The sequence below is a fragment of the Cloeon dipterum genome, chromosome 4 (genome assembly GCF_949628265.1).
Source record: "Cloeon dipterum chromosome 4, ieCloDipt1.1, whole genome shotgun sequence".
Lineage (NCBI taxonomy): Eukaryota > Metazoa > Arthropoda > Insecta > Ephemeroptera > Baetidae > Cloeon > Cloeon dipterum.
Genome location: NC_088789.1, coordinates 20,413,484 through 20,439,389, shown reverse-complemented (window position 1 = coordinate 20,439,389; position 25,906 = coordinate 20,413,484). Strand labels below are relative to the sequence as shown.

The 25,906-nt window shown below is 41.9% G+C and overlaps 4 protein-coding genes across 6 annotated transcripts; 3 read left to right on the top strand and 1 right to left on the bottom strand.

The window, feature by feature from the left end:
- Positions 1-261: 261 nt before the first annotated feature.
- Positions 262-6,800, bottom strand: LOC135944318 (uncharacterized). The gene is made up of 9 exons (XM_065491166.1): positions 6,503-6,800; positions 3,433-3,572; positions 3,172-3,379; positions 2,916-3,114; positions 1,882-2,162; positions 1,126-1,382; positions 974-1,068; positions 514-739; positions 262-457 (listed from the first exon to the last, which is right to left on the bottom strand). The coding sequence occupies exons 1-9, from the start codon at positions 6,798-6,800 to the stop codon at positions 302-304; spliced, it is 1,860 nt and encodes a 619-aa protein (XP_065347238.1). The 3' UTR covers positions 262-301.
- Positions 6,801-7,824: 1,024 nt separating this feature from the next.
- smg (smaug) lies at positions 7,825-15,508 on the top strand. Of its 3 annotated transcripts, none has more exons than XM_065491165.1 (8): positions 7,825-7,964; positions 9,316-9,558; positions 11,155-11,610; positions 12,634-12,893; positions 12,945-13,278; positions 14,031-14,214; positions 14,273-14,486; positions 15,089-15,508. In XM_065491165.1, exons 2-8 carry the CDS (start codon positions 9,366-9,368, stop codon positions 15,299-15,301), a joined length of 1,854 nt encoding a protein of 617 aa, XP_065347237.1. In that variant the 5' UTR covers positions 7,825-7,964; positions 9,316-9,365; the 3' UTR covers positions 15,302-15,508. The 3 variants fall into 3 exon arrangements, with proteins under 3 accessions (XP_065347237.1, XP_065347233.1, XP_065347236.1); XM_065491161.1 differs by having other exon boundaries at positions 7,857-7,964; positions 9,299-9,558; XM_065491164.1 differs by having other exon boundaries at positions 7,858-7,964; positions 9,299-9,558; positions 11,155-11,559.
- Positions 15,509-18,988: 3,480 nt separating this feature from the next.
- On the top strand, positions 18,989-22,950 carry LOC135944316 (beta-galactosidase-1-like protein 2). The gene is made up of 12 exons (XM_065491160.1): positions 18,989-19,106; positions 19,364-19,575; positions 19,626-19,811; positions 19,867-20,008; positions 20,576-20,735; positions 20,793-20,948; positions 21,005-21,151; positions 21,245-21,432; positions 21,485-21,729; positions 21,784-21,987; positions 22,546-22,774; positions 22,835-22,950. Exons 1-12 carry the CDS (start codon positions 19,059-19,061, stop codon positions 22,901-22,903), a joined length of 1,986 nt encoding a protein of 661 aa, XP_065347232.1. The 5' UTR covers positions 18,989-19,058; the 3' UTR covers positions 22,904-22,950.
- A 146-nt stretch (positions 22,951-23,096) lies between these two features.
- On the top strand, positions 23,097-25,870 carry LOC135944313 (beta-galactosidase-1-like protein 2). Its single transcript, XM_065491158.1, has 12 exons — positions 23,097-23,232; positions 23,298-23,515; positions 23,567-23,752; positions 23,813-23,954; positions 24,010-24,163; positions 24,224-24,376; positions 24,427-24,573; positions 24,635-24,822; positions 24,880-25,124; positions 25,172-25,378; positions 25,435-25,663; positions 25,721-25,870. The coding sequence occupies exons 1-12, from the start codon at positions 23,188-23,190 to the stop codon at positions 25,805-25,807; spliced, it is 2,001 nt and encodes a 666-aa protein (XP_065347230.1). The 5' UTR covers positions 23,097-23,187; the 3' UTR covers positions 25,808-25,870.
- Positions 25,871-25,906: the final 36 nt, after the last annotated feature.

The window sequence follows — 25,906 nt, the reverse complement described above, 5'->3', positions numbered from 1 at the left end:
ACCCGAGGTAGAATTTTGATGAAAACTTTTGATAATAACGTGGAGTGCGGGGTTTGCTCAGCTTTTTTGTGTGTCAAGTCTCAAATTCAATACCAAATCCGAGATGATAGATCAGACAGATTACGATTTAAGTCTTCAAGTACAGAAATCACCATTGGCTCTCTTAGAAATCACCTTGTCAGTACTTAGAAGATAACAATATATAATTCCTGTTTTTGGGAAAAGATCGAGGTGAGGAATGTTCAGAGATAAGCAACAGGATTATCACAGAGCAGTAGAAAATTGGCATTTTATAGTTGTTCTAATACGCAGCAATGAAGAGGTTGGCGTCCAAGTGCTTCAGATTTTGCGGGCAGCTCGCCTCGACGCGGCCTCGCAGGATGTCAGGTCCAATCAGGCTGCTCAGCTGGTTCAGGCACTGGCTCGCCGCGCTCGAGGTAAAAGAGTTCTCACTTTCCTGAAAATTGAACTGATTAACAACACTGTCATCCTAAACGAGCTGTTTGTACACACCAGTGAGTAAAAAATTGGATCGAAGAAGGCGTCCATGTGGTGTTTGAAGATTTTCCTGCCCAAACCTTTGGCGATTTTGGGAAGATTTCTACAGACTGTTTCTAGAAAGTTCAGATGTGCTGAGAAATGACGCAAGCGACACGCCTCTGCGAGTGTCGGCAGAATGTCAGCGACCGCAGTCGTGGCCTTCTGGACGCGTGACAACTCCATTACCAGCATTACACAACTGGAATTAAATTTTTCAAATAGTTAATTTTGATTGAATAAGTGAATTTTTAAGATTAAATCACTAAAATCATCAAATCAAGAAACTCCCCCCACTGTATGTGTTAACAATTTCGCAAAAATATTTAAGTTATCCTCATAGTTTAATTATAGCTAAATAAAATTAATTTTCAGCATTCATATCCACTAGCTTATTTTTAGATGAGCAGTTTTAAGCATAGATAATTATTTTTACCCATCAGCTAACTCCCACGGTTGAGAAGGCCTGCAAATTTTGTGGTCCATACTGCCCGTCCTGCTCATTCTTGGTGTCATGGAGCCCATTACTCCCTATTAATGGGGCCATTTTTAATATCATACCTATTATAAGCGAATTTTTTATCTCACCTGCTTATTCTCATTTTGCTTTTCTTTAGGCTGTTTCTCGAGGCCTCGCAGACCTAGATAGGCGTGATCCAAGATCTGCTTAAGCACATTTACGTCTGGGGCCCTGGCCACGCCGGCCAAAGCAGACGCCGCCCCTGCTCGGACGGTTGGTATCACATCTTGTAAGTTACGGTAAAACAGTGGTAACAGGGTTGGCAGGCTGGATTTGCATAGTGATGGAAAACTCGCAGCCATGTTTCCGCAAGCTAGGCATGCGGCTGAAATTAAAAATTTACAGTCACGACAAGATAGATTTTATTCAAAAAAAATAAAATTATCAAATGGCTGTGAATTAATTTGAGATGGATAGCTATTTCTGAAATTTTTAGTTGAGAAATTTAAATTTCATTGTGATTTTTTTTTAAATAATATGATCTAACAATCAAAATCTGCAAAAAAGACAAAGTTATTATCTACCCAAGTTCTTGGGAAAATCTGGGTTTGCATTTTTATGATTTTCAAAAGAAAAGCTCTAGCTGATCAATAAAAATCGCGATTAATTTCGTTTAAGATTAGATTTTTGTTCAAACGGGTCATAAACAATTATATAGATTACGACAAGAGAAGGACTGAAATCAGGACAAATAAAATGGATTTTTATCAGAAAAACATTCAAAGAGTGCTTTACAATTATTAGTGTAAAGAATTTTAAATGATCTATCAATACAGACAAAAAAGTCTACTAATAATTTTTAAATGTTGAAAAATTGTACCTACCATCCCTGACAAGCCAGTTGTCATCGTTGAAGCCGACAAGAAGTGCGTCAAGGAGCCTGGGTACAAACGGGCGGACAGCCTCTGCAGGAATTTTCGTGGCCACCTCTGAGATGCACGAGCAAGCTGCTTCCCGCATTGAGTGGCAATCCGCTATAGCACTCTTGCAGTAAAAATCGACGACATGCGTCATGTTCTGAGTGACCAGGTCTTTGCCCATAGCTCCAGTGACCTGGCGCCAGGTCTCTTGAGAGTAGATGCGCACTCCTTCTGCTTCGTAGTATCTAAAAAAGGATGAATTTTCACTCGTTTTCTATCGGATTTTTCCAAACGGGGAACCGCAAAAATCCGAAAATCCTTGTTGTTAATCCAAAAACTATTCCCTAAGGAAAAATTGACGTGGTATTTTTGTGAGAAAAGTTAGCATGATTTTCGAATGGTGAGAACGGACTCTCTACTTGAAATAATATATTGCTACACAACAAAGAGAGCTAAAAATTGTTAAAATTAATTTAAATATAATTCAATTGTAGTCCAGTATATATCCACTTTAAGCCGGTAAATATAAAAAATAGGGAATTATTTCGTAAAAATGGGGAAAACGGAATGTTTGATGCTCTTAACTACTGACTGGATGATAAAAACGCAAAATTTTCCAAGAAATAATTTTTGAGGTGATTTCAATTGAGGTGTCAGCCAGCCAATAATTTTTATTCCCGTGGTCAGCCACCGTGACTTTGGCTGAGCTGCACCTGCCGTTGGTATAAAAGTCAAAAATATCGAACATTGCCGGAAAAATTGGTCTCCAGCAATTCGGGACGTTTAAGTTTAAGCACAATCAAACTTAACTCTAAGAATTTGCAGCCTCGTGTGACCGGAATTCTGCCGAGTCCAGTCACGTGAAGGGTTAGTGTCCATCACGGCGGAAACCCTTCACGTGACTGGATTCGGCAGAATTCCGGTCACACCTCGCCAGCCACCAACATAAATGCTCAACCGCGAAAATTATATATAAATGTTGAAAAGGTAAATATTACCGATTAAGGCACATTCTGGGTAGAAGTATTGGGTAGAACTGCTTGCGGCTCTTGTCCGGCAACGCGCACAAGAACTTGCGGACAGTCACCGAGGCCGCCAAGCGAACAGGACTCCACTCGTCCGCCAGACCGGCGGCCAGCCTTTCGAGCAGCATGTCTCCAAAGCAAACCAGTCCGTCGTGGCTGTTTTTCTCGGCCTCTGCAATTATAATTCTCTCATTGATCCAGTTGGTTTCTCGCCCATTTCGACTCGTACCAGCCAAAGAAGTTGCAAGTGAGGCGGCCAAGTAGAAGGCGGCCTCTCTGGAGGCGTGACTCCTGTGGCCGAGCGCACCTTCTAGCAGCAGAATTAACTCCTCGTTAATCAACGGCGCCATGCGGCCTCGACACGCCTCCGACACCCATTGCACGATCCGCAGGGCCACCTCCAGACTGATGGATGGCGTCATATCGGCGCGCAAAATCTGGCAAAAGCCGGAATTCAGGTTTTTTTCGATTTTTAGAAGGACTTTAAAACCTGCTCAGCAGTGCTTCCGTCTTTTTCATCAGCAGACTCGTTAATTTCGAGTCCGGATTTGATCATGCTCAACAGCTGACTTTTACTGTCCTCGTAAACTTGAGGCCCTTCTTTCTGTGCCACAGCTCCAATCAGTTCTCCTGTAATAAAGTGGAAAATGTGGTTCTACTACTAAAAATTGAAACATAATAAAATAAGACACAAAAGGGATTTTACTTTAAAGGACATGTGGACGTAAAAAAATATAATTTACATGTTTATTCAGCTTGAAATTCTGAAATCAGAAGTGTATCGTTTGAATCGGCTTTCGCGTTAACCATCAAGCGCTGGTCAAAGTGAGCGGCCAGTACATTGTGACGTCATCAGCTGATATTCAGGACACGCCACTTCAGTTGGTCCTTGCCGATTGTTTGCTTAGAACAGCACGGGGAATAAAGGAAAATCCAACAATCACTAAAAAATTGACGCATCCTCATCTTCGGCACCATGTACAGTGATGACATCGCAATTTTATGACCGCTCTCTTTGTCCAGAGTTATGGCACTCATTTTCGGTTTTTTAGCTTCATATAATTTTTTTTCGTCGTACATGTCCTTTAACTTAAGAAATAAAACTCAATGGCTCTAATCTGTGTGGGTTTTTCACCAGGATGAGTGGCTAAAAGCGAATAATTGAAGGGTAAAAAATAATCTTGCTCTGAAGAACAGCTGTTTCGGCCCCTTATTATGTCTCATAAGCAGAACGTTTTTTAACCACTGCTCAGCACATCCCATGGGCTTTGAGCTCACCAGGTCCCAATTTCACCGCTGAGCGGATAACATGGGGCCCGACTAGCCGCAGAGGAGCTTGGGCCCAATGTGGCCATCTTTTCGCCTCCTCGCACCGAGGTCTTTGATTGAATAAACCCCTGACATTTGTCCCTAAAGCCGCTGGAAAGGAGCGAAAACCAGCAAGTGGCGTGACAGCGCCGGTGCGCCTCCCAGCCCATTGAGCTCTTTGAGCATTTCGAGTCACTTTTAATTAACCAACTTTCGCCATCTCTGACAATGGGCAGCCAGTATTAAATCCTCAAACTGTATAATATCTCTATATGCCATTTTAGCATATTTGGTCCTCCGGGCCGGATCGCTATTTTTTTCAGCGTCCTACTCTCTACCACCAAGCACAGCGTCCTGTCACAAGGGTCACTCACCCTCTCATGGTCATAAATCTATATTGGTGTTATTGTTGCTTATACAAACAACCAGATGTGCGCGTCGGATTTGGGTTCTTTTGAAATTTACATGCGGACAATGTCCTTACATACCCGCCAACAATGTAAATGAGTAAGGCGAGCCACGCTGTTCTTAATATAATAGCCCTTTCTTAAAGGATGCTCGCTGGAAAACTGTCATTTGACCTTTTCTCACGGTTTTTCAAATTTCCAAAATAAATTACTACGGTGTGTTATTTTATCGTTGCACAAGTATTGAGTGTGGTATCTAATTATTGCCTTCTTACCAACTTATTTACCTATTCATCCGATTACTAACTGCGAATTTTTTTTAAATATGCTAAAAAAAAACGTAGGGATATTACAACTGCTCAAATATCTTTCTCCTATTGCTTTTACACCCCTGAGAAAGCCTTAACAATGCGAGTCAACGGTCTTTACTCGTAAAACAAAATCCAAATCTCAGCATTATCAGTGGAGGATTATAAACAAACGACTGTACTCTGTCAGTGTCGCATACAACTAATAAAACACGTGACGGAATCTTGTGAAATCCTGTCATACACCCTCCCTGATGCACAAATTCCCATTACAAAAAAATCAAACGTAGTAACAAACAATCCTTTCACAAGATGGATTTCTACTTAACGATAGATAATATTTAATTCGAATTCCTGCGTACGTCAATGAGGAATTTCGTGGAAAACGAGCCTTGATAATTCTTACCAGGCATGAAATGATTAAGATTGTTGTTAAAATTAAATAATTTTCAATTTTTCAGGCTATATTGAACAAAAAATATGATTGAAGTCTTTTTTTGTCCTATTTTATCTTTCATTGTTTATCCTCCTTGTTTGTTTGAGAATTGATTGGTAATAAAACAGCGGAAACATTGATAAAACCAAGCCCACCTCAGAGCAACCTTGCCTCTGCAGCGATTTATAAGAACTGGTAGGAATTCAATCACGCCTTAAAAAGGTGCAAATCAGAAGAAAATTGCAATTGCACATAACACTAATACTTGGAATCTCTTTCATGGACCTTGAATTTTTTTAATAAGCTTCAATCTTTAGATGATGGAAATTTATAAGTTCAATAATTTATTTTAGCTTGACAAGATGGCAAATTATAAATCCCATAAATCCAGAGATCTCAGCCAGCTGCGCTGCGCCTGCCAATAAATTTTGGGTCAAGTGGGCAGCCCCCAGCTTTTACAAATTTTCAGGTGCGCCAGCCGCAAGAAAAATGCTCACATCAGCCCCGGCCCAAAATTCGGCTGCAGCCGGGTCAGCCAGCCGCTGCGTAAATTACCTCTACCTAAATCAATAACTTCATGGAAACGATTTTATTACAAGATTCTGGTTCTTTGTGACTGTAAAAATTTTTATAATTTAGAAAGTTTTTTTTTTAAAAATACGTGGGACCCACAGCGATTAAAAATTCAAATGTTTGAACCACATGATCTTTTAGAGTTGCAATCTTTATCTAATTACGACCCAAATTCCTGACAAAACAATTATCGTTTGTAGTGATTGTCACGACAGATTGACTTTTGAATCAATGAAGTAAGAGGAGATAAAATAAAAATTAATTAATTATTTCTGCGCGTGAATTTTAGTTTTAATTTCTTGAATTCATTAAGTTAAGCAACTGATGCAACCTCTTAAAGGCTGTCATCACCGTCTTGATGTGGCTGACCCAAATTTGTCACTAAAGCAAATTAGCATGCTAATTTAAATTTCAAAGCCACCCACAACAATAAAAAAAATACTGCTCATTAAAAACACTTGCACGTAATAAACGAAATAATTTCTCTAGAATTTAAATTTCAGGCGAATCACTCGGCCGCGGATGTACCTGCAGCAGTCTGTAACGTGATGTCGGTGGGGTGCTCCCGGAGGTGGCGGAGGGCCGGCACGAGCAGGGTCGCCGAGGGGGTGGGCATGTGGGGTGCAAGGACGCGGGCGCCGGCTAGGCTGCCGAACAGGGTGTCCCTGGGCACGGCGGCCTCGAGCAGCAGGGGCTCGATGACCTGTTGCACCAGGACGTCCCTCTCGGCAGGAGGCAGGCTGGGGGCGGCCCGCTGCAGCTCGGTCAGCGCTGCCTCCCTCTCCAGCTTTTTGCCCTCGAACAGGCGGCTCAACAATCGGTCCATGCGGTTGGGGCGGCTGCTGGCGCCGCGACTTGCCACCGGTCCAGGTGCTGCTCTCCCTGGGCTTCGCCTCTGTCCACTGTCTCCGCAACAGCTGACGCGCACTGCACCGCACAGGGTTTCTGATTGTGAGTGAGTGAGGAGTGAGGCAGTACTGGCAGTAGCAGCTTCAGTGCTGCTGCCACCGCTCGTCGCGCGCGCTGCGAAACCGAAACCGGTCTTTCGACTGGCTCGCACTCGCACCCGCTCGCAAGTGCCGAGAAAATTATTGTGCGCACTTCCTTTTTCTCAAAAAAGCAGTTCATGATTTAACGAGCGAAGTTTATAAATTCCAACCTGTAAATATATCCGTTCTATGATAAAGATTCTTATAAAAACTCTTAACACGGACAAGATATATATTTTTTTATTTTTAAACATTAAATTTTTTTGAAAGTTTATTTTCATAATTCAATTTTGACGAAAACCGGTTGTGATTCTTGAGCTGAAGAACAAAAGGTCAGGTGTGAAATTTGGTCCGAGCGCCCCCTCGCACTCTCTCCATTATTGATTTTTTCAATTATTATCTCTTCTCGTGCGTAGCCGGCCGCGCAGCGCAGAACAAATAATCAAGTAGTCCCCTCTAGCTGTTTATTATCACTTGTATTTATCACAAATCCGGTTCTCAGCCTGTGTTTAATAGCTGCTCGCACCACAAGATTATTCTTCAGAAACCGAAATCATCGAAATCATGCAGCAAATACGTTGGACCGGTACTTCGGTTTAAAGGCTAAGGGTTAAAGCGCACCCCCTGAAACGCAACCCTCAATGAATAAGGGACGCAGTCGCCGTGAACGGCTTCCAGGCTCAACCACCAGAGGGCCACCAACGCAACTAACTTTCATTAAACCCTGGGATTTCACAAATTGTGAATGAAATTACGAAAATTATAAAATCCCACCCAAATTAATCCGAATGAGGGAGAGTAATAAACGAATTTAAAAGAAGCCCAGTATTCCACTGCGTCCGAAAAGTGGCGTACGTGAGCGCGCTTAAGTTTGCGGCCCTGCACGAGGCGTGCACCGCACCGTGTCTACTGTGTCTGTATATATCTGTCTGACTGAGCGAGGTGGTCCCATACTCGGAAGGGAGCGAGTGCGTCGTCAAAATAGTCCGAATGAGGTCGAGGTAAGTTCTCCTCTGACAGGGTAAAATACCGGGCAACAACCTCCGAGGGCGCAGGGCGCCGGGGGACCGAACTACGCGGGTGGTGGGCGGCGAAACAAGGGGGAGCCGGGAGAAGCAGGCAAAGCAGTGCCGTCGGGCGGCGAGGGAGTTCACCCTGTGTTGTGTAGAGTGAAAATAACACCGGGGGGGAGGAGCCATCGGGGGCTGTCAAACCTCAGAATATAGGAAGGTGCATTTTCAGCGGTGTCACAGATTCACTCTTATTGTTAGGCGACCGCGGCTCTATATTATTTTCAATAGAGCGTTAATCCTGCCCGGGCCAAGGAGCGACAATTTTCCAGCCGTGGAGCCTTAAATGCTACACTTTAAAAAATGTCTCGCGCGCGCGTTTCGTTTGGCTCTTAAGCTAGAGAGCGGTTGTTCCGTTTTAGAAATTGAATGCATAATGCCTATTTACGAAGAGAGCGTCTGTTTGCCAGAGCTGCAACACTTGGAATAAGAAGTAGTATATTGTATGCAGTTGTGAAGGTCAAGGGTACTATTTATAGAGAAAGACAAACGCGCCAAGTAAAGAGCTAGCAAATGAAAGTCACCCCGATTTTCACTGATAGCCATTTATTGGCAGCGATTCCGCTCGCAGCAATTTACATTTTCCTTTTCTGAGTGCGTATGCGTATAATAATTCTGTTTATGTAAAAGAGCCAACTGCTCTGTGTCGAGAGCGGAATGGTGCGCTCGCTAAACTCGTGTTGCTGCTTGTCGCACGTAGTTAACGGCAGTTTTTTCGCACGTACGCCTCGCTTTTTATCTCTGCTTTAAATTCAGAGTTTCGTCTCGGGCTGGATACTTTTCTTACGGGGCCATTTCCTCGGAATTCGGCGTTTGTTTTAAATGTCCGCCCGCTCTTGGGGAGGGGAAAAGGCATCAAGCAGAGGTGCATTGTGCATCGGCCGTATCGTGGATGCATTTTTGTCGGGACGAAACGCGCAGGCGCGCTTTTGGCCACAACTGCAACTATGAGCTGCACCAAAAATGCATTTTTTTATTCAAAAAAATATTTTTTTCCCCAAAAAACTGCCGGTATTGAGATCCGGACTTGTCTAAAAAAATCGAGCGAAACCTTCCTCAGAGGGAGAAAAAAAATCCTTGGCCGAAGGTCCTAGGCTAACCTCCGAAAATGCACTTTATCTTGGCACTTTTTCGTGGGTCCCATCGATTTTTCGGGGATTTCGTAGCTCTCAGCATTTCCGGTTAAGGCAGACCAAGCAGATCAGATGCCAGCCATGAGCCAAGCCAGCAACAGCAAGCTGGCATGGCTCCTTCATAAGATTTAGTTTTGGGCTACTTGCAGCAAACGGTGAAGGAGCGGCTGCGGTGGCTCAAAGGAACGGACGGACTACAATGTTTCGCGAGCAAGTGAACAAGCTGGCTATTTGGTTCGAGCAGTGGAATGAGTGCGAGCAAACTGTGGCTTTGTACTCTTTGCTCAAGCGATTGGCGCCGCATCAAGCCCGCTTCTGCTCGCTAGTGCTCGACCAGTGCCTCCAGGACAACCACGAACTTCTGCAACAGGAACAACGCGCCAATAACCCTGGTAATTTCCACTCAGAAAAAAATCAGAATTTTTCATTCCTGTAAAAAAAATCCACGACGAAATTTTTCATCGTCCCTGGTTTAAGTTTATTTTGTTTCTTTTAATCGGGTTCTGAAAAAATATTAAATTTAAAATATGGTTTGTTTAAATTTAACAAAGCGCATTCAGCTGCAGTTCGTGCATTCCACCTTAGCAACGGCCGAGGATGAAGGATCACAATCTTTTCCCCCACGGCCACGAGTCTCCCTAATTCTCTTTCACACACGTAATGGCGCAGACCAAAATTTATTAGGAGGGTCTGGTCGCTCTGATGCAGGCAATGCAGCAGACGCCTGCATCTTACCAAGTTAGTTCGTAGAAGAACCGCCCGTCTGCCTATTCCCGTTTTCCTCTCCTTCCTCCCCCATTCACATCCAGAAGCAGAACAGAAATAAATTCCGCCCATAGACTAGCTCTTTCGTTTATTCGTTCTAAGAATATTTTGTAAGGTTTTTAAATCTAAGTTGAATAAAACTCACTACAAACCTTGCACAATGTGGTTAACCTGGCTTGTTTTTTAAAGATTTAAATGCCCGCACGTGTATTTCCACCTCCCTCCACAATCTCGTGAAATTCTAACCATTTATTACTTTTCCAATGAGGATTAAGAATTTCTCTTTCGTTAATGTTCAATAATTACAGGTTTGAATTTTATTAGGTTTTAAAAATTCAGATAATTTTTATTAAAAACATTAATTAGATTGAATTAAAATTATTACAAAGATCATTAACAGGCTTTTCCTGATGAAGAAATTAAGTCTTATAATTAGCAAGAGCTAAAGAAAATGCTTTTTTATGGTAGCCAGAAAATAATTAAAAATAAACTTAAGAGCCTCTCACTTAAGAAATAAAAAATAAATTTAACTTATAATTTCCGGAATATATACGGCCAGTACGAAGGTAATCAAAAATGTAAGAATGCATCATATTTTGAAATGCCACTTTTACGGGCATTAAACCTTCCTCAGCTCGAATTAGGTGCAGATGGTAAAGCACTCCTTCACTGAATAGGAACATGCACCTTTGACACGTCTATCTCTGACACTGCAGCTTGCGTTTGAAAAAATCCGAATAGGATGTTTCTTTATTCTTTTCAATATAAACGATTTTTGCAGGAATATTACTCGCAATTTTTAGGAAAACGTGGACCTTACAGTCTAACTGTTTCCACTAAACAAAAAATTAAAAATATTATCGTCGCGTCAGAAAATTCTGTTGCTTTAATAGTTAAAGTATTCCTAGAATTTCTTTTTTTGATAATTCCAATCGATTCCGGAGGGTTGAATTTGTTTTGTCAACCGAACCACTCGGTCGACAATTCAATTCGATAATATGCACCTTGAATATTACTGAAAAAATTATTTATATTTATTTTATAAGCCACATTGTATTTAAATTAAGGAATTTGTTTGTGTTGCTGGAGGATGCATTTCCCAGTTATTGAGAGTAATTAACACTATATTTTTTCTGTTTGATCTCATTTAGGAAAAGATTAGAATAAATTAAAATTGTAGAAAAAATCCGTTGGAAATTAATTAGCAAAAAATCTTGTTGCAGCGTATGTGTCCAGTTTGCTGGGCGAAAATACGTCTAACGGCGGGGGTGCTGGACGGGAGGGAGCGCTACCGGTGGCGCCTCTGCTGAACCACCTGCTCTTGTTGCGTCCGGGCAACCATGAGGCCAAGGCATGCTACCTATCGCAGATCCCACGTGTCCTCGGCGCCTCCATCAGCTCCAACACCAACATCGAGGCGGCCCGCCAACTGCTCTCGTACAGCCTCATTCACCCGGCCATAGGCACAGATGACCGCAAACTGCTAACCCAATGGCTCTCTCACTTGGAGGAGCGCATCAAAAATCAGCCGTCGGTACCCGTGCCCGCGAATGCACCGGTGGCGCACCATGAGCACACGTGGGACGGCTACGGCGGCGGACCCAACTCAAACGGCCACGCTAATAATGGTAATGCTTTGAGGAAAACGACGGCTAGATATTATGGATATGCTGGAAAAGGTGAAAATTGCTTTTTGAAATTATTTTTAGGTGAATTAATTTATTTGAATCTTTGTCACTTTTAAACCCCCACAAAATAAATAGATTTTCATGGTGAAAATAAAAGCAGCACCGGAGGAAATCACTTAATAGGAAGTCTACTTCCCCTCTCCTCTGATAAATGAGATGTTAAAATTTAGATCACAGACTAATAAATTGAAATACAACTCAATGTCCATAGATCGATTCAAATTTATTTGCTTTTTAGTAGAAGGTTTGAAATAAACATTGTTGACACCCCGTTAGCTTGAGTCTTCAGATTGGACGAAATTTGCTGGAGGGGTTGCACCCTGAAATAGTGGACCAAAATATGTCTTTACCTTCGAAAAAATTGAAACTTTTATTTATCTACCTCAATCCAAGCATAATTTATTGCCCTATGAAAAAAACTACAAACTTAAAGCCCTTTAAAATAGGCAATTTTTAGAGTTTTGGCCAAATATTTTAGGTTGCGACCAGTTGCAACAGAGGACTAAAGAAAATTTCGCCCAAATCTCAGGACCCATGCCAACAGGGTGTCGGCAATGTTTATTATTTCAAACTTGAAGTTAAAAGTATCTTGATCAGTCAGAGATGGTTTTAATCGCGGAAAAACTGGTTTCTTCCCTTTTAATCGAATAAGCTTTTGAAGTTACAATCTTAAATGAATTTAAAAGGAACAAACTTCAAGCCAGTTTGAAATGTTATTAGTTGAAACCCCTTAAAAATTGCTATAACTTTATTTCCAATAATATTTTTTAATGCAAGTCCTATCTAAGAGATAAAAAATATTAAAAGAATGCTGTAATACAGGCTTTTATAAAAAAACAATTGAATGCTGTAAGTTAGCCGGTGTGTTTATGACCGCTTCAGCGGAGAGCACGTGTTATGATTGCGTTTCCATACATATTTTCCTCCAGATATGAGCTTCTCTTTCTTACGCAACAATAGTTACACACGAAGAAAAGATATTGAGTTATCTATCTCGTTTATCGCCTTTCGCAGGCACCGAGTGCCAGCCACGCGTGCGCCGAAGCAACAGCCTGACTCCGCCAGTGTGCATTCCACAAGCGGACCTGACCAGCTCTCAGGACGATCTCTGTACACGGCCGAAACCACGCAGTTTCTCCCTCTCCTCGGAACACGCCCCCCTCAGCCCACAGAGCTCACTGGCCTCCTCTGGCAGCGGCTCCGAGTCGCACCTGGACGAGTTGCGCGCCGCCTCACAAGCCTCCACCGTCATGGAGCACCCTGGGATGAAAGATGTTTGTTTTCCTCCCTGAGAAAGGATTTTTTATTCAACTTTTTAATTCCAGGTGCCGATGTGGCTCAAGACTCTGCGCCTGCACAAGTACGCGTGGTTGTTTTCCTCTCTGACCTACGACGAGATGCTTTCACTTTCTGAGGAGGCCCTTGAGGCGCGAGGCGTCACCAAAGGTGCTCGCCACAAGATTGTACTCAGCGTGAAGAAGCTGAAAGATCGACCGTCAACCCTTTTGCAATTGGAGCAGGAGGTGGAGAAGGGAAGTGGACTGAGGACAGCGCTCGACGAGCTAAAGAACATTCTGAACACACCAATCAAGCCGCTTGACGCGAACCCAACTGAACGTGACGACTTGCCGATACTCTACACCAGGGTGCTTGGAAAGAGTGAGTTTTTTCTGACTGTACTCTCAGGGTTAAACAATTTTACGATAAAATCCAGCTAATTTTATTTGCTCAATTTTGTCTCAAAATTTCTTACGAAATATGACAAATTGTCACTTAAAATTATGGTAAGCATGAAAATTATGATTTATTAAAAAAAAAACTCGATCTGTGTAATAATTTAAGTTTTGTTCTCCAGTTAATCTGTTGCAATTTTTTTTAAACCAGTCCCACCAAAGCTTTTTCATGCATGAAATTTTAAAAATGGGTAATAGTATTATGGAGTATTATGCTTTCCATGCAGTTGAGAATCCGAGCAATGTTTGGGGGGTTGAGTGCGGGCTGATATGTGACTCACTTCCATTGCAATGAGTCCATTCTGGTATTGGAGGATTGGGAAGGTAATCTGACTCGCTACTTGCTGGTATACACCTTTCCAGCATGCGGGACGAATGACTAACGTGCCAATAAAAGACCCCAGTGTGGGGGCAGTAGCACAAGCTGGTCCATTTCAGGACTGGGTTTCCTCCAATAAGGCTTGTGAGCCCATGTTAATCATTGGGACACTGAGTATTCATGAGTTGATTGCTATCGGGGGATCGCCCATATAAAACGAGATAAACTCATCTTTTTCCGGAGAAATTGACATTATTTCTGAAAAAATGCATTAAAAATATAATTTAAAATCCGAGAAAACCTCAAAGCAAACTAATTCTCACATGTGTATTTAATTCAATCCCCTTGCCTGCTTTTAGTGGCCTCACAGCTACTGACGGGCAAGAAGCAACCCGAGGAGGACGTTCTGGCCGCTTTCCAGTCGGTGCTGGATCGGTGTGTAGCTCACGATGCGTTTGACAGTTCCTGCCGCTCCCGCATTTCCGCCTGGCGCCAGCAGCTGATGCAGCTCTTACCGCACGAGCGGCACGTGCCCCAGAGAAAGTAAACGGGAATGTTTGTTAAAATTAAGACGCGGTCTTAACCAATCGCCCTCTTGTAGGTATAGCCACCCCTTCAGCGACGGAGTGGGCCGAGGACGCCCGCTGCAGGCACCGGCGAGCCGCTTTGGCGGTAACACCGCACGCCACGCCTCGCCACCAGTGCTGGCTAGTTCGTTTCCGGCTGGGGGCACCGATTCGCTGATCAGCATGCATCGCTACTCCGACAATTCGTTCTTTGCTAAGCGACCTAGCCTCCAAGATCCACTGACTGAGGTGACGATTTTTAACCCTACATTTTTCAAAATTCATCCCAAATGCAATTTTGTTTTAGAAAATTTAAGCAAATTTTATTTTTAATCTGCGAGGTAATTTTTTTAAAGAATCATATTTTCATTCATTATAAGTCCCGTGATTCTTTTTAAATATTGGTTGATGATTTATAATTAAAAAAATTCAAATTCCCCAATTCATTACCGCTTAATTTTGCATGATTCATGCTCTCGATGGCCCCTTGCCAATTGGGAGCTTGGAATAAGTAGGCTATCGTTTAAAATTTACAGCCCTACTACTTGATCTTCAGATGGTCTTAAATTCATTCGGTTAATCGATGGGGAAACGCTTATTTTAAGGTTGTTAGAAAGACAAAATTTTGACCAAGTTTGGAAAAATGTACCCAACTTTATACATAAGTCGTATTTAAAATTGCATTTTTCTGATTTTGAAAGCTATTAACCAGTTAAAGTCTCGTAAACATCTGCAAAAATAATTATTAATAATAAAACAAATATTTCGTCATGCTGGCATAACAAAATTTAGAAATTCAATTCAGTCAACCAGTGGCGGAAAAGTTTTGAAGTGTAATTTTAAATTTTCAGCCCCTGCAAACGCTATTCATGCAGCAACGGAACAAGAACGCTCAGACCAAGGCGACGACATCTCCACAGCTGTGCGGACTGGCGGCGAGCACCTACAGCAAGCTGCACCCGACCGAGACTGAGACAACAGCTGACATCAACACGCGACTTGAGTCGCTGTGCCTCAGCGTGACTGAACACGCCCTCGGGGGCCCTGGTATGGGCGAGATTTGACCCCTGACCTCTTGCGCCACACCACCTTGTGATGACGTTACAAGACTGAACACCATTTTCTCCGGCCCAGGGTGTTTGTTGCCGCCCCTCGTCCCCTGAGCTCCGGCCCTGCCGAGCAGCTGCTATATCACGTAATCTGGCTATGAGGGAGGCCTCTCGCAGACTCGGCAGTGTGCCCCAAGTACAAACACACACACACACATACACCCACACACATACATACATACATAAAATAACACACATTCTAGCGTAAACACAACACAAACTCGATTATTTTGGATGACACAGCCTGGCTGTGCAGCTGCTGGCTTGCTTTTCTAGTTAACGGGAGATCCTCTTTTATTATTGACGGTTCGTTTTTGTATCTCCATTCCTTTTGGAAGTCCTTTTCTGGACTGGGCTTCGCCCACTGAGGCTGGTTCGCCCGTGTTATTCGTTCGCGATGTTATTATTGGGATGCGAGTTTTCGCGAGTTGCTTGCAATCAGGGGGGTTGCCCATCTCAGAAGAGATAAACCGATAGAAAAACCGCTTATCTGGAAGATAGATTTTCAGTTGCTAGAAATAATTTCAGAGAAAATAATGTCACTCGCTTTTATACCGTACAGCCAGCTGTTACGGCCCCGCGGGCTCAATCGGCAGTACCTGCAAAGCTAAATTCGACAACGTAGTATTCTATTTTTGTACGGTACAAGACCGAGTGGTTTATTTTCTCTGCAATTATTTCACTCTTGGCGAAACCCATTGTAATATCTATCTTAACGTTACATTTCCCATGTGGTGTCTTTTCTTTTAATGTTTTATACAATCTTGCTTGCTCGATAGAATTCGGGGGAGAAGTTTGAAGTTAATGGGCCTGGACCGATGACTCAAGCGGGCTATCTTTGGGTCGCGCTGCTCGGAACTTTTAAAATTATACCAATTGACTGAGAAAGAAGAAACTGAATGTTAAAATCCAGTCCCAAAGAGAAGAATTATAACAAGACTTGTGTGTCCTTTAAAATTATTCGAAGTAAATTTTAAGAATAAATCATAAACTATCTCTGTACTGGACTAAAATTGAATCGATAATTCTGTTTTGGCGTTAAAAGTAAGGAATGATTCAATGATTGCTAACGAAAGGAGATTAATTACAAACTTGTCTTGATGGTGGTTTGTTTGTTTGTTGTTTCTGGTTGTTGTAATGCTGCATGTTTTGTTGCGAGCGCGGGTGCCTCCGAGGTGGCCTGGCCTCGCGTGGCACGCAGCGAGTGCATGCGCAGCTGTCTGAAGCCGCTCGGCCCACGAAACGATAAAATATTTGAAATATTACCATTTCATCGCGAATATATCTCTCCTTTGTGTCTCAATTAATTAACTGTTCGATCATCGTTTGACAGTGCATTGGAGAATTTGACTGAGGCAGACCACTGTTTCCTGCCGAAATCGTAGACTAGGGTTTATGCACTGAATAGCATAGGACTGAGGGGCCCGCAGAGCCTTCGCCGCCTACCCTTGCAAGCAGACTTAGTGCCCCACTTTTTCGCCTTCGAGCCCGTATATTCTCGCCCCCCGCCGCCACGTCCTGAAGGGGTCCATGCCGCACTCGGCTGCTTCCCCACCACCCAGTCCCCTCAACCTGATGAGGGAAGCGCTTCCCCCAATCGTTGTTGCGTATTACGTTGTTTTAAACAATGACGATGAAGTATGTTTCAATTTAATATGGATTACGAAAGGATAGTAAAGACTTGAATGGTTGTGTTTTCTAAGACCTTGCCCTTTCGAGCAGTGCAGAAGGTGGCAGGCACTGTCTAATTTGTATATAATTTACAAACTTTATTGAAGAATACTTGGTTTGATAACGAAATCATTTTCATATTCTGAATTCTCGGTTTGGGTCTAATGTAAATAAGAAAACCCTGGGTTCATTCCGCTCTGACATGCAAATTTATTCCTCAAGTGTGTTCACTTTTGAGATGCTTACACGAGCTACCAGTCTACAATTTTCTATCTGGTATTGTTTCCGAGTCAAAGACAGGACAATTTAAAAAAAAAATAAAAAAAATCGATTTAAAAATATAAGTTTTTGTTCAATTGTGATGATTATTGGTATACATATATAGATTCCCTTTGACGAGACGAATCATTCTTTACTTTCCAATATTCTCACAGATTTTTCCAAAGAGGTGACTTGAGGCGCCTCTGTTATATATATTTTTAATTTAATATTAAATAACAAATATTCTTAAAAGCTTACAAAATTTGCCATATTTTTCGAATTAGAATTATCTTTTATTTTCTATAGTTTAATAATTTAAATTTAACGATGCTTGATCAAATTTGTTATTGGTCATTTTCTTCTAATTTCAATAAAAATCTACACGTTAGAGGCAAAAAAATTGCAGTTTAGAGTGAAACATACCGGGGTTCCCTTGTAAGAGCAATCCCCATGATGGTGCCAACATCAGGTTTTCACTAATTCAAAAACACGACCTGATGATGGTGTCGAAACGTTCTTTAACCCGGAAATCCTGAATTTTTACTTAGTAAAAACAGCATAAATGTTTTTCTAGGCAGAAATAATTTTTAATTTTCGTATCATAACCGTCTATAAATATTTTCGTTTAGATTTTAATGTTACCATGTTTCTAAAATTAAAAAAAAAACAGGGATGTCGTTCCCTGGTCTTTACTTCCCTCAGTAATGCCATGATTCGCTGGGGCGGTGCATTTTTGTTACCATTTCTGCGCCGTAGCACGCCGAGCGTGAGATCCCGGGGTGGCATGCGGGGTCCGTTGCTTGTGTTTCGACTGATGAATTGAATTTTGGACTCGCAAGGCTCCCTTTTGAGACTGTGCATTTGCAATTGCCGGCCGACCACGCGTATTCAAGCCGGAAGGAGGGGACGCACGTCTGCCAGGCGGGCCCCTTGTTGGGTATGGTTATAATCTGAAGTGTTGTGCAGTGGTGTGCGTAGCTAGCGATTTGAAAGAAAATAAATTTGGGATAGCCAGAATTAGCACTTACCCGACTTATATTATATGTTATAAATAAATGTAAACTGATCTTTTATCTTTAAGTTTCTCGGCTTGACAAAATATCGCATGCGCGGTTTTTGGACATATTTTTTGTTACACTTTAGCGGATTCGTTTGTTTTTGATTAAACAGCTGGAAAAAATATCTCTTTTATAAACAAATTTTGCGACTTTTAACCGATGGAACTGTTTTTCAATTCTGTTCAATCTAAATTAGAATTGCGCTAATCTTCGAGATGACTATTTTGGTTAATGATCGCAGCTTTAATTAATTCATTTTACACTGTGCTTGAGACCGGAGGACTACACAAGATTTTAGCAAGGCAGGCCCTTTTTTACTAGCTTATTATTTTTGCAGTGATTTTATCATATGATTTGTTGGGTGGCCAGAGGTAACGTCAACCGGCGGCCTCACAGATGCTGGGCAACACGTTTCGGTCGCCGGTTCGCACACCTCGCGCGCCACCCCTCATAGAGCAAACCAGATTTTGTACCAACAAGATTTATATTATAAAGATGAATAAACTCTTGTATTCTTTCTCTAATAAAATGGATGACTTTGATTTGACTGAACCCTCGAGCTACTTACATAATCAGGTTTTTTATTACGTCTGCATATCAATCAGCTTCACACTCTGATAAGAATCAAAATTTAATCTGGCTGTCAAGGTGATCGGCTTTTTCAACAGAGGAAAGAAACTAGTCCATTTTAGTGCTGTCCTGCTCTGTGGAAGAACGTCAAAATGGGCAGATTGTCAATGACGTTAGGATCGATCCTTTTGGTTATGGCTGTGAGTTAATTTCAATGTTTTAGTTCTAAATGATTTGTGTGACTGCCTGAAAGAAAGATTCTGGTGCCATTGACAATCATCACTGGAGCTATTTTGATTTCGTTGAAAGCCTTCAGCAGACCGCAAATTCAAATAGTACGCATTTAATAGATGACTAGATTTTTTTATACCTTTTTTATTCTCGATTGATTGAAAAACAACAGCTGCACACTTGAGTGATCACGTCGAGATAAAAAAAAATTCGTGCGTGTTCACAGCTAGCGAGCAGCCAAGATTTGCCAACCGTTTACGAGTACTACACAGAGGGCGGAATTACGTCAGGCCTGGAAACTGGGTTAAACCAATTCAGACTCAATGGCAAGGACATTACCCTGTACTCAGGCTCGATCCACTACTACAGGGTGGTGCCTGAGTACTGGCGCGATCGGCTGAAGAGAATGCGCGCCGCCGGACTCAATGCGATCGAAACGTAATTGAAGAGTTAAAAAAATGAAGGATTGAACGGTTAATTTGTATTAGATACGTGCCCTGGAATTTGCACGAGCCAAAAATGGGAGTTTTCGATTTCGGCCAGGGTGGAAATGATTTTTCTCGCCTCCTTGACATTCGCCAGTTCCTGCAAATCGCACAGGAAGAAGATCTCCTGGTCATTTTGCGGCCTGGACCGTACATTTGCGCCGAGTGGGAATTCGGCGGACTGCCAAGGTACTGAGAATTGGACCAAAAGTTTTCCAATATCTGCAAATTTTCACAATCACAGCTGGCTTCTTCGATATCCTGACATTAAAGTTCGATCATCTGATCCGATTTTCGTGGGCCACGTACGCCAATATCTAGACCAATTGATGGCACAGGTCGTCGACCTCCAGTTTACCAGTGGTGGACCGATTATCGCTGTTCAGGTTTGTCATTTTCACACTTCTCCTTTGCGTCTTCTTCATCCAGCACATACGACATACGCACATAAATTCATATTTACATCAAAAATACGTCACAAATCATGAATATCCGAGAAAGATTCTTTTTTTACTGACGATGAGAGGAAGTGGTTTTTATCATAATATTGATAAATAATTTATTGAACGCAATTTATCATATTATTTATCCTATTTTTATTTCTTGGGAAAAATATCGAGCAATGAAAATGTTGCAACTGTTGAGAAAATAAATCCTATACAGAGTTTAAAGAACTCCAAATTAATTCTTGGGGGTCTTGCAGAAAAATTATCATTTTAAAAGAATAAATTTTACAAAATGTAACTTATTTTAGCATGATAATTAGGTTACAAACCAATAAAAACCACCTATTTAAAAAGTATATTTTCTGAAAAGCAAAAATCGTCTATATTCAGAGCTACAGCCCTGCTACCCGGTAGCAGCAAAGAACAATCACCTCAATAAACTTGTCCGCTATTTCGATAAAAAATAAATTAATTATCACACTTCAAAGTAAATTAATTGTGCCGCAGATTGAAAACGAATACGGAGCTTTTGGCGAGCCTACAGAAATCAAAGACAGGGTCTACCTGGGTGCTATCAGAGATGCATACGTCGAAAATGGCATTCGGGAACTGCTTTTCACCTGCGACACTCCCGCCAATTCGTCAGACACTGGCGCACTGCCAGGCTGTATGAAATTTCATGCTCGTGATTAATGACTTTTCGTAATACAATATTCTCGATTAGACCTTCAAATGGCCAATTTCAACACTGACCCTGAAATCCAATTTGAGCTGCTGAAAGAACTGCAGCCCGGCATGCCCCTTATGTCCATGGAATACTGGACCGGTTGGTTTGACCATTGGTTCGAATCGCAGCACAACTTTGGAAACACTCCAGAAAGTAAAATCAATATGAAACCAAGATTTTGCGTCAAATTTAAATTTAAAAATTTTCAGATTTTGCAAGATACTTGCAGACCATCTTCAATTATAATGCCTCTGTCAATTTCTACATGTTCCACGGCGGATCGGCGTTTGGCTTCATGAATGGCGCGAACGTTTTTGACTTTTTCCCCAACTACGCTGCCGACGTTTCCAGTTACGGTGGGTGAAATCCCTATTAAATCAGAAATCATTCAACTCGCTGGATGCATAGCCAATTATGAAATTTTTTGTGTAAATTCAAAACAAATTTAGATTATGGGGCTCCTTTAAGTGAGGCTGGAGACTACACGGAAAAATACACCAGGGCCCAAGAGCTGATTGCGCTGGACAATAAAGTGCAAACCCTGACGCCCACGCCACCCGCGCAAAACCCGAAAACAGCCTATCCAGCGGTTCCAATGCAAGAATTCATCACCTACGATCAGATTATTCAACAAATCGTGCGTAATATTTATAATTCACTTAACTTTTAAATTTTAAAAACTCCCTCAGCCACCTGAACTTGTGACCCAAATCGGCTCAGTGACCAACATGGAGGCCCTCGATATCAATGACGGCAACGGCCAGGCTTACGGCCTCATCGTCTACAGGTCGCAAATCGACTTGTCGACAACCGCCCAGCTGCAGATCACCGGCCGAATCAGGGACGTTGCCATGGTCGTTGTGGACGGCGAGCAGAAAACCAAGCGGCCGGCAAGCCAACTGGCTCTTTTGGGATTCGGCTATTGGACCCAGGAGTACCGTTTGAAATATTCAGTTTTATATTGAAAACACTCACTGAGGGTTTTTAGGAACTCTACCTTTTCATTGGAGGGTGCAGCTGCTGGTACGAACACGCTGGACGTGATCGTAGAAAATTGGGGCAGAAACAACTTTGGCCAACCGAGTGATTTTGACCAGCGAAAGGGACTATACGGAGAGCTCGCCGTCGATGGAGTTGCATTGAATGACATTACGGCTATTCCTCTTGAATTTAAGTCCTCCTGGGTCCAAGGGTAAGAAATGTCGTTTTTTTACAAGATCTAACGCGATCATCAATATATTAAATGAGAAAAAATTATTTTTGTTAAAAAAATGATAGTATAATAATAAATATGGCTCCATTGAATAATAATTATGAGAATAATGGGATGTTTTTCGCATTTAAATTTTAGCAGGGGGCAAAAAAATCAAGATGAGGTAATTATGTTATCTAGAAGACTTGGCGGTCACAACATCAACAAAAATATAAATAATCCACGATTAAAATTTTTTCAAACAAATTAACACGTCTTTGAGGGTATTTTCACAATTTAAAAAAATATATAATATAATTTAAACATGTTTTCAAGTCACAAAAATTGCATCTAGAATGACCCTTAATGACTTGACCATGATGACCTTAAATTTGGTGTTCATCGATCAGGCTCGGCGAGAGTTAATTTTAACCTTACTAAGCGATATTTATCACACTCCATAAATGAAAATTTCAAACCAGTATAGTGTTTAACTCACAAATACGAAAATAATTGCTCTTTTAATTTGTAATAATAAATTATTCTCTATTTTCCCAGACTGACTGGTTGGCAAACCCTGGTGGGTGGGGAAGCCCTTTCGGGTCCCCTGCTCCTCAGGACAACTTTCAGCATCACAGGGGCGCCAACAGACACGTTCCTGGACATGAGCGCCTGGAGCAAGGGCAGCATTTTCGTGAACGGCTTCCATCTGGGCCGGTTCTTCCACCTCGGGCCCCTGCGCACCAACTACATTCCCGCACCGTTGCTCAAGGAAGGGCTCAACGAGGTTCCTGCCCGCATTTACAATATTTCGCACGTGCGCCTAATCAAATTTGAATATTTCCAGATTATCGTGTTCGAGCACTACCTGCCAGCAGATCAGCTCCAGTTCACTGACACCCCTATCCTCGAGTGAAAACACCACATGTAGAAAAATTGAAATAAAATTCAGTGATAATTAAATAGTGATAGTTTGAATTGCGACAATCAGCCTAAATGCCGGGGGTTAGATAGCGGCCAGCATGAAAGCTAATGCATAACTAATTAAGTGAAAAAGTGGGACCTTTAACTCCACTACAGATAAGATTACAGCAACAGCATGTTTTTTATTTAAGAGGGGGTCACGAAGCACATACAATAAAATTCCAGATTCGCTCCAGCAGTGGTTCAGTTGCGATCGACCATTCTCTCTGCAGCGGCATGGTCTCTATCAGAGCATTTTTATTTTTATCGGCTCTCCTGACCGTACGTATTGCACATATTGCACATGAAGCGGATGAGATCGTTGTTTTATTTCACATACATTTCAGATCAACGTGATGGGCCAGGATCCGCCGACTTTGTATCAATATTACACAGAGGGAGGAATATCCTCAGGGCTGGAGACCCTCACGACGAGACAATTCACTCTCAATGGGAAGCCGATAACCCTTTATTCAGGCTCGATTCACTACTACCGGGTTGTTCCTGAGTATTGGCGGGACAGACTAAAGAGAATGCGATCTGCTGGACTAAACGCCATAGAAACGTGATAATTTTAGTATTTTTACAATAAAAAATAAAAAAGCTTTTATTGCAGTTATGTTCCTTGGAATCTGCACGAGCCGGAAATTGGCACATTTGATTTTGGAGATGGCGGAAACGATTTTTCGCCGCTGCTGAACATTACGCAGTTTTTAAAAATCGCTCAGGAAGAAGACCTATTCGTCATTTTGCGCCCGGGGCCGTACATTTGCACGGAATGGGACTTTGGCGGCCTCCCTAGGCAATTACAAAATTAAAAATTTATAATTTAAATCATTATAAGAGTAAAATTGTATCATAGCTGGCTTTTGCGCTATCCTGGAATTAAAGTCCGCACGTCAGACCCGATTTTCACTGGTCATGTCAAGCAGTTCTTTGACCAGCTTTTGGCGCAGGTTGTTGATTACCAATTTACTCGCGGTGGTTCAATCATCGCCGTGCAGGTAATTAGAAAAAAAACGTTTTTATTCAAAAAAATTAAGCTTTGATTTTGTTTAGATTGAAAACGAATACGGTTCGTTTGGAGCTGCTAATGTTCAAACGTCATACCTCGAATTCATAAGGGACACCTACGTGGAAGACGGAATCAGCGAGTTACTTTTCACCTGCGACTCCGCAGTTAGCTCTGGAACAACAGGAGCTTTGCCAGGCTGTATTATTATTTTTTTTCGTATTTAAATAATGCAAGATAACTGTTTCATTTAATTTTAAGACCTGATGATGGCAAACTTCAACAATAACCCTGCGGAACAATTCGATAAACTACTGGAGTTACAGCCAGACAAACCACTTATGTCGATGGAATTCTGGGTTGGATGGTTTGATCACTGGTGGTCAAATCACGATACCGGACTTAACACTGACAGTATGTATTTCGATATTTTTTAATGCAATTCATTAAAGTTTTTTCTGTAGGGCTTACAACAAACTTGGGTATTATCTTCAGCTACAACGCTTCGGTTAATTTCTACATGTTCCATGGCGGCACAACTTTCGGCTTTTTGAACGGCGCAAATTCCAAGGGAAGTTTTCCTTTCTATGAAGCAGACACATCTAGTTATGGTGAAATCCAGATAGATCACTTTTAAAAGTGGCATTTAATATTTAAATGTTAATTCTGTAGACTATGATGCGCCTTTGAGCGAAGCAGGTGACTACACGACAAAATTCGACATTATTAAGGATATGGTAGCTCAGGACAACCAGGTTTCTACCCTGATTCCCAATCCTCCTCCGATTAATGCAAAAACCGCTTACCCAACTGTCGCCATCACTGAATACCTCTCCTTTGAGCAAATAATTCAGCAAATTGTGAGTGTTTTCTACAAGGCATGAGAAAATTTTCCACCCTAATACTTCCCTGCAAAGCCCGCCGATTTAATCACACAAATTGAGACGGTGACTAACATGGAAGCGTTGGAAATTAATCGTGGAAGCGGACAAAGCTACGGACTGATCGTGTACAGAAAACAGATTGATATCCCACCAAACGCGGAACTGCAAATTACTGGACGCATCAGGGACGTGGCCATGGTCTTGGTTGACGGCGTACAGAAAACCAAGCGCCCAGAGGGAGATATCCTCTCAGAGACGTTTGGATATTGGACCCAAGAGTAATATTTATGTTTGATAAGATAAAACGGGACTGATTTTTTTATAGGAACCCGAACTTTACGATAATCGACCCGCCTGCTGGCACAAACACCCTAGATATAGTGGTCGAAAACTGGGCTCGAGTGAATTTCGGTTCTCCTTCAGATTTTGAACAGAAAAAGGGCCTGTTCGAAGGTCCTGTGAGCGTGGACGGTCAAGTGCTATCTAATCTTATGGCGATTCCACTGGAATTTAAGTCTAAATGGGTTAAAAAGTATATTCTCACTTATATAAAAGCAGAGCCTTTTAGCAATCATGACCGCTTTCCAGTCTTACAGGTTGGCAACCTGTTGAAGGTGCAGGACAATTGCAAGGGCCTCTGATGGTTCGAGCCAAATTCCAAATTCAAGGTACACCGACCGACACATTCTTGGACATGAGTGCTTGGAGCAAGGGCTGTATTTTCGTTAACGGCTTTAATATTGGACGCTTCTTCCTCCAAGGACCGCAAGTTACCAGCTACATTCCCGCTCCCTTGCTCAAACAGGGCGAAAACGAGGTAAATATAAAATCACTGATAATTTAAATGAACGCCACATTATTATTTAACTTTCAGATCATAGTTTTCGAGCACTACATCCCCAGCACCCAAATTGTATTCACGGCAGTGCCAAATTTGGGCAGGAAGAAAATCACCAATTAAAATTGTGCAATTAAACGCAAGTCTTTTTATGTTTTCAATAAAAAAGTACAAAATATCCCTCAATTTGTGTTATAATTTAATCAAAATGCAAATCACTGA